Genomic DNA, 7,902 nt, shown 5'->3' on the forward strand with positions numbered 1-7,902 from the left:
TACCACAGTTCACTCCAGCAGATTCCTGTTGCTGTAAGTTGAGGATGTTCCGCGTTTTGATATCCTCAGCATGGCAGCAGTGAACGTCTTTGTGTGTCCTTCTTTGCCACGTTTAGGGTTTTCTTGACAGAATTGGGGTTGCGAGGTCATGGGTGACTGGATCCTGTGTTTAAGGCTCTCAACACCTATGGCAAACTCACGGTTTCTTTTCTGTTTGGGACCAGCTTCCTCACCTCGGGGCCCGTCGGGCCTCCAGCGCCCTCTGGACCCTTCCAGGGAGCCCCTACCCCAGGTTGGCAGAGGGAGGTGGGGGCTAGGCGCGGACGCAGACGCCCCCCTCCCACCCCGCCACACGGAGTTCCGAGGGTGCCTCCTAACTGCCTCTTCTCTCTTGTCTTCCTCTGCCCCAGCCTGGTAAAGCCCTTGCGACACTATGCGGTCTTCCTCTCCGAAGACTCCTCTGATGATGAATGCCAGCGGGAAGAGGGCCCGAGCTCTGGCTTCACCGAAAGCTTTTTCTTCTCCGCTCCCTTTGAATGGTCTCTCCTTCCTTCTTCCATTTCCCTGAGCTCCGCTTGGTGACTCACCTGGGCCGCGTGGGGGAGGGGGGCCAGTGCTGCTTGCCCTTGTGTGCAGGGGAGGGCTGTCTGGAGCCGGTGCCCCCGTGCCACCTCGCGGGTGAGTGAGCGTCCCCCGTGTGTCCCTCTCCCCAGGGTGTTCATTCTGCCAGCCCCGTGGGCTCTGTGGTGAGGAGTGAGGTGACGGGGGTGAGACGGGAGCATGAGTCTCTGTCCCTTGCCCGGGAGACTGCCCTTGACTGTCCTTGGAAGTGGTTATGGATGCCCAGGCCCTCCCTTAGCTCAGCACATCTCCGAAAACCACAGAGATGGAGGGTCCGGTTTTAACCTTAAAAGAAAAAAAAAAAAAAAAAAATGTGGATTGATAGGGAGTGTATGTATTATTGCTGGCAGATCCAAATGTTTCACCGACCTGCCTGGGTTTAGGATGATTTTTATCATTACTGTGTATCGCCTGCACCTCATACTAATTATAAATTGCAGCTTAAAAAGAAAGAAAAAAAGAAAGGTTTGTCCACAGTCCAGTCCAGTGTTAAGCTTTGGTACTTACCCCTTTTTTACCAGTTCTTACCCTCCTACCCACCAGGTCTTCCCAGCCGGGGTGGAGTAGAGGGGCAGCTTTTGTCTGTGTGAACAAAGTTGTAGCGTTTTTAATGGGAGCCTTTTAGAGAAGGGAGCCGCCCTTTGCCGAACACCCACTGGGCCGCAACCACCCTCTAGGGAGTGAGCTGTTAATGCCACCGTATGATTCTTCCCTTCCACCCTGTCCCAGTCCCTTCCCCTGGGCCAGGCCTGTGAGTTCTTCAGGGCACCTAATAAACCCACCATTTCTGCTTCTATAATCCCCTCACCCCAGGGTAACAGGTTCTGCCAGCAGCTCCCCTGTGACCGTGGGCAAGTCAGTCCCCTCCCGATGTCCTCACTTAGAAAGTGGTGGCCTGAGTCCGTGTTGCCTGAGTTCCGCATGGCACCTTCTGTACCTCAGATCTTTTTCTTTAAATGTTTTCTGTTAAAACTTCAGAAAATTAACCTTGTCCTCAGCAATAATATCTCTAATATCATAGGCCTAATATGTCAATTATTATCTCTATTGTTAGTTAAGTAAAGGTTAGAACCATCGGAATAAGACATATTCATCCACATAATCAACTCAGAATCACTTTGCGGATAAAAACGCCCTGCCTGAGTGATGGCCACGGACCCCCCCACCACAGAGGGCAGCGGGTCTCACTCTTTTTAATTAAGTGATGTCTTAATTATTTAAGTAGTGAATAACGCTCACTCCTTTAGCTATGACCTAAGAAAAGTGTAGGTCTGTGTGTGTGTGTGTGTGTGTGTGTGTGTGTGTGTGTGTGTGTCTTTGAAAAGGAACTGGCTGATGTCAGTTAACTCTACTGGACTAAAAATAAATTGCACAGGAAAGGCAAGGAAAAAAAGGAACTGGCCCATCATAAGTCCAAATAAAATGGTTTCTTTTTACTATTTCCTTCCTTAAGTGTAAAGAGCACACGGACTTTTCTCTACCCCTTTGTTGTATTCAAGCTTGGTTAAAAGTCTTTAATTCCTTGGTCAGATGGCTTAGAGTCAGTGGGCACTTTTGAGGTCTCTCCTACATGGCATCTATTGCTACCTTTTGCTCTGTGATCTAGGGTGAGGTACGTAGCCTCTCTGAATTTCAGCAAGATACTGAAGGCTGATGGAGTCCAGACTGTTTGCGGAGCCCTCTCTCTCTGCGGTCTGTTCCCTGCCCTGGTTCCTGCAAGTGTGCCTTTGGGACCAGCAGGTGGCACCCTTCCCCCACTTTACCAGAGCCATGAGCAGTTTCTGCCGGACACAGAGGAACAGTCTCTGTCCTGGCCTTCACTACAGTCAAGTCAGGGTTTATCTGGGCACCGTTGTCCATATACCCAGTGGTGCCCTGGGGGCTCAGGCTTGTAAAGAAGGAAGGTAAGAGAAACTTTTTGTCCCCTATGTCTGAGAAAAACATACAGAATGCTATTAACAGCCTCTGTGCCTGCCGTGTGCTGGGCACCATGGTAGTTAGTTCACATAACCACCGCCAGCAAGAGAGGTACAGTCTGGAATGGGGAAGAGGCTGAGGCTCAGAGAGGTTAAGAGACTTTCCCAAGGTCCCACAGCAAGTGATGGCAAGACCAGAGCTAGAACAGAGGTCAGCACAGGCTGAGGCCCAGACAGTTCTTCCTGAGGGTCCTGAGGCATGCTGGGGAGTTGCCCTGGGGAGATCTTCTCCCAGCTCAGTTCCCCCTGAGCCACAGGGAGGTGAGAGTGCAGCGGCTGGGCTCAGGAATGAGCGGGCTGCCTGTTCCCTTTCTACTCATGTCCCGTTCCTTGCGCCTCATCCGGATGGCTTGCAAGCCCACTCCCCAGTTATATGGTGGGTCCTGTGTTTCCAGAGGAACTAATTTGACTTCCTGGTGCAAATTAGAGCCAAAGCAATTTGCCCAGCATCCCACAGTGAACTGGAGAACCCAAATTCAGCCCCAGGTCTGTCAGATTGCCAGACTCCGGCACTTGCGGGGACCCCAGGCACTCCCGTGTCCCCAGGCCTCCCGGGTGCACTCTTCCTGAGGGGTGGGGGCTGCTTGCTCCTCCCGTGGAGGCCCTGAGTGAGAGGACCCAGCCTGCTCTGCCTCCTCCCAGGCCTCAGCCATATCGGACACTCAAGGAGTCAGACAGCGCAGAAGGTGAAGAGCCAGAGAGTCCAGAGCAGCGAGGCCGGGAGCCCACTGGCCCTGCCCCAGCTCCGCCTGACCGGGCCGCCAGCATCGACCTCCTGGAAGATGTCTTCAACAACCTGGGCATGGACGTCCCGCTGCAGCCACTGGGGCAGGCCAAGAGCTTGGAGGACCTTCGGACCCCCAAAGACCTGAGGGAGCAGCCAGGAACCTTTGACTATCAGGTATGATACCGGTGGGGGTGGGTACGTGCCAGGGCTGGTGCTTTCCACACATGAAGCAGACACCCCCATGTGACAATGAAGGAGACCGAGGGAGAAACAGGGACTTGGCCAGCATCCTCGGCCGATGCTCGATGCTCGGGGTCAATCTGACCACAAACCCTGCTGGGAGGGCCAGCCACCAGACCACCCTCCCAGAGATCACCGTGGAAGATGCCACACCTGAGGGAAATCTGTCCCTCACTTGCATTTGCGCATCAGACTGAGGCATACTGGTGCTCTGCTCTCCTAGGACCCCGGCCCCACCCCCAGGCAGGGCTTTGACCCCTGATCGGAGTGCGATTGCTCCCATCCCCACCAAGTCTTCTTGGAGAACCTTTGGATCAAAACTCCTGGATTCTGGAATCTTTGCCTGGGGCCTTGCAGTCCCCCACATTCCCTCCCGCTCGCAAGCAGAGGCTGCCGAGTCCCTGGGTCTGTGGAACTCAGAACACACCCCTGGGTGCAGTGATTCGAGCGCACGCCCCTCAGGGAGTCACGTTCCCCTGCTGCTGAGGATGAAGTCCAGGCCACGCGAAGGGACATGACACCCAGGTAGTGGAGCTTGTGAGTGGCAGAGCCGGGACACGGCCCTCTTCCCTGGCAGCCAGAGAAGCAGCCGTTGCCCAGGCCCCGGGCCTCACTCACCCTCAAGCTCACAGGTGATTGAAAGTGCCCACATTCTTTGAAAGATAAAATAGGCCCAGCCAGTAGATGGTCAACACATGGAGTCGTTTTCCTAAAACTGCTTGGTGACACTGATGTGAGAGGACAAGGGCTTTTTCTGGAATCCCTTTGTGCAGTGAGAAAAAAGCCTGGCTTGGAGTCTGAGAAATGAGGAAAACAGAAAAGCCTGGGCTTGGCATCTGGACAGACCTGGGCCCTCTGCTGGTGTTCTGGGCCCAGCTGCTCTGAGTCCCAGGGACCCGATCGGCCACACGCCTGGGATCAGAGCCGCCGCGCCCGCCAGGCACATGGGAGGGGCACATGGCTGTGTGCTGCCTTCCAGTCCTTCCAGGTCAGTCTCTGGTCGCTGCCTCCCCCTTTCTCTCCAACAGAGGCTGGACCTGAGCCGGAGCGACCGGAGCCGCGGGATGCCAGCGGCCTTGAAGCTCACCCACCCGTACAACAAGCTCTGGAGCCTGGGCCAGGACGACATGGCCATCCCCAGCAAGCCGCCGGCCAGCTCCCCCGAGAAGCCCTCACCCCTGCTCGGGAGCTCCCTGGCTCTGCCCCGCAGGCCGCCGCCTCAGGACAGCATCCTGAAGCCGAGTGACAAGGAGGAGGCGCCCACCCCCACTCTGGGCAGCATTACCATCCCCCGGCCCCAGGGCAGGAAGACCCCAGAGTTGGGCATCGTGCCTCCGCCCCCCACCGCCCGCCCGGCCAAACTTCAGGCTGCCAGTGCTGCCCTCGCCCTCGGAGACTTCTCAGAGAGGCTGCCAGCTGAGCAGGAAAGGCGAGCTCCCCTGAGTCCAGCCCCGTTCCCCGGGCTCCTCCCCAGCGCTGCCCCCCAAGGCGCCCCCGAACGGCTGCAGCCCCTCAGCCTGGGCCCGGGGGCTGCAGACACAAGCGGTGACGCCCTGCTGGCCCTCCTGGACCCACTTAACACAGCCTGGCCAGGCAGCACCCTTCCACCAGGACCTCCAGCCCCGAATGTAGCCACCTCACTCACTCCCCAGTTCAGCTTCCCCCCAACAGGGACCCCCACCCCATTTCCACAGCCGTCGCTCAATCCCTTTGTGCCATCCGTGCCAGCGGCTCTGCCCGCCATGTCCCTGGTCTCCACACCAGCCGGGCCTTTTGGGGCCCCGCCTCCTTCCCTGGGGCCAGCTTTCGCCCCCAGCCTCCTGCTGTCCAGCTCTGGCTTCTGTGTCCCACATAGAGCTCAGCCCAACCTGTCTGCCCTCTCCATGCCCAACCTCTTCGGCCAGATGCCCGTGGGCACCCACACCAGTCCCCTGCAGCCCCTGGGCCCCCCGATGGTCGCCCCTTCAAGGATCCGAACATTGCCCCTGGCCCGCTCAAGTGCCAGGGCCGCTGAGGCCAAGCAGGGGCTGGCTCTGAGGCCCGGAGACCCCCCTCTCCTTCCTCCCAGACCCCCACAGGGCCTGGAGCCAGCACTGCAGCCTTCGGCTCCTCGAGAGGCCAAAGACCCCTTTGAGGATTTGTTACGGAAAACCAAGCAGGATATGAGCCCGGCCCCGGCCCCAGGCTCAGTAGAGCAGCTCAGGAAGCAGTGGGAGACCTTCGAGTGAGCCGGGCCACGCGCCGAGCCGCCTGCCGCCGGGCTCCGAGGCTGGCCGGCCCTGCTCCCCTGCTCTTCTGTGTCTGCCCAGGTTCTACCGGTGGGACAGGATGGGACCCCTCTCTGCCGCCCCTCTCTCCCCTCCACACCACCCGGCTCTGAGGTCTGGCCGCTGGAGAATGGTGCCCGTTCTGGCCTGGGAATGGGCCCAGCTCCTGGGCACCCACCCCACCCTGCCACCTCCCCTCCCCCCTGCACCCTTGATTAGGTTTTGCACTAAAGAGGTCAGCTGGGCGAATGACTGTCCCAGACCAGGTCCGACCCACCATCCCCCTGGAAACCTCCCACCGGGAGCCCCGGGCCTCCACGAGGCTTCTCCTTCCCAGCTCTGTTCTCTTGCCCCAGCCACAGCCTGGCCCTGCACACCCCCGCCGGAACCAGCACAGGCGGCAGTGGTGGCCTCAGCGTGGGCTCGTCTGTACCAGACACATGTGGTTTGGAGTTCGGAGTAAGGAGCCCCCGTCCCGGGCTGGAGAGCCTGCCTACCCGGAAGGGCATTTGCAGCCTTCTCAGGCGATACCCACACTCTTTCTTTCTTTCTTGAGTCTTTACCCCAATCCCAGCCTTCAGTTGTTCCTGGCTTGGTAGGGATTTGGGGCTGAGGGATCCTGGGGAACCCTCTGGTAGCCAAACCCAGCCCCAGCCAGCCGTGCATGGGGGCTGGGAGCACCAGCAACACTGATTTGTGGAAGAAAAAATAGCAGCAGGTAAACTGAGTGCATTAGAAGGAGTTGGGCCACCGTCCTGTGCTCTTCCTCTCACACATACTCGAACGGAGCCCAGCTGCTGATTGCGTGGGACTGTGGGGGAAGGGCTGAGAAGCAGGCACCCGGAGCCCCCCTGGGAAGCCAAGCCTAATGCCACAGATGGATGCAAGAGTCCCAGCTGCTGATCAGTAACGGGCAGGGGTGCTGAGCCCTTCTCCAGGACCGGGGGAGTGGATGAACTTGGCATTTTGCAGCCTGGAGGCTGGAGAAGGGCAGGGAGCCGCCCCCGCCCACATAGCGTAGAAATTCCTGAGGCCAACGTCACCAAAGCTAAATTGAAATGTTTTGTTATTGTTTCTTTTATCTATCTTTTCCTTTCTACTTTATTGATTTGATGATTCTTAAAATTGACTAGTTTCAATAAACCAAGTTAAAATATGGCCCAACCATTTAAGAAAACAACCATCTGAGACATGCAGGAAATTGTGAGCATTTTGACCTGATTTCTCATTTCCTATTTGTGAATGGTCAGACATAGAGTCTCAGAGGTGTCTGACAGGGCCAGGGGGCTCCTGGAGGCCCCCGGAACCCCAAGGAACCTTGTCATTGTCTGAGGGACCCTGTGTGGGTCCGTGAGGCTGTGAGGGCTGGCCCTGAGTTTCTCAGCCACCGGGCGTGGAGAGCTGCTGGCGCAGCGCACGGCCCCTCCCTGAGTCGGTCACGGCCCCCTCTCTCAGTCTCCGAGTGTTCTCTGCCCACGAAGGTGGAGAGGGAGCCACGTGGTGTCCGGGCACATGAGCTTCTCAGGTGTTTCCGCACCAGTTCCCGATCCGCCCACCCGTGCTGGGCAGACCCCTGAGCCCCATCAGGGACAAAGCGTGCGATAAGGGATACTGTGGGGCCCCAGGGATGCAGAGCCCACCCTGTGGTCGGTCTCCCTGGCTGTGCTGGGGGCTGCTGGCGCGCACTCCGTGTTCTCGAGAGCATTGTTGTCTCTTCTCTGGCCGGATTGAATTTGCACCCAAGGATGAATGTTGTGTGCGTTCAATAAAATCTTGGGGAAAAGGTTGGCATTCCTGTGTCCTGAGGAAGCTCTGGCGGAAGGGGGGAGTCAGAGCAGTCGGGAGAATTTGACCCCTGGCCTGCTCCCCGGCCTGTTCCATCTGAGCCTCTGAGACCAGGCACTTCTCCCTCTCGAGGAGGGCAGAGGAGGTGGGCTAGTCACAGGCGTGCACAGGCCTGGCCAGTCCTTGGAGCAGAGCTGCAGATCAGCAATGGTGTGGAAAGTGCCCGGGCTCCAGGGAACAAGTTCAAGGGAACAGCAGGAAACTCAGCCCCACAGATCTGTCATTA

General features: G+C 57.8%; 1 protein-coding gene across 8 annotated transcripts in view; it reads left to right on the forward strand.

The window, feature by feature from the left end:
- Nucleotides 1–7,622, forward strand: part of DENND1A (DENN domain containing 1A) — a 500,247-nt gene extending 492,625 nt beyond the window's left edge. For 6 of the 8 annotated variants that reach the window (XM_039239000.1, XM_039238996.1, XM_039238997.1 and 3 more), the window contains 3 exons: nt 411–539; nt 3,240–3,498; nt 4,593–7,622. In XM_039239000.1, the coding sequence (XP_039094931.1) occupies nt 411–539; nt 3,240–3,498; nt 4,593–5,792 (1,588 nt within the window). In that variant the 3' untranslated portion in view covers nt 5,793–7,622. The remainder of the gene's footprint in view (nt 1–410; nt 540–3,239; nt 3,499–4,592) is intronic. The other 2 variants (XM_039239002.1, XM_039239003.1) reach the window with 1 other exon arrangement.
- Nucleotides 7,623–7,902: the final 280 nt, after the last annotated feature.

The sequence above is a fragment of the Hyaena hyaena genome, unplaced genomic scaffold (genome assembly GCF_003009895.1).
Source record: "Hyaena hyaena isolate Hyena2069 unplaced genomic scaffold, ASM300989v1 scaffold_151, whole genome shotgun sequence".
NCBI classification, from domain to species: Eukaryota; Metazoa; Chordata; class Mammalia; order Carnivora; family Hyaenidae; genus Hyaena; species Hyaena hyaena.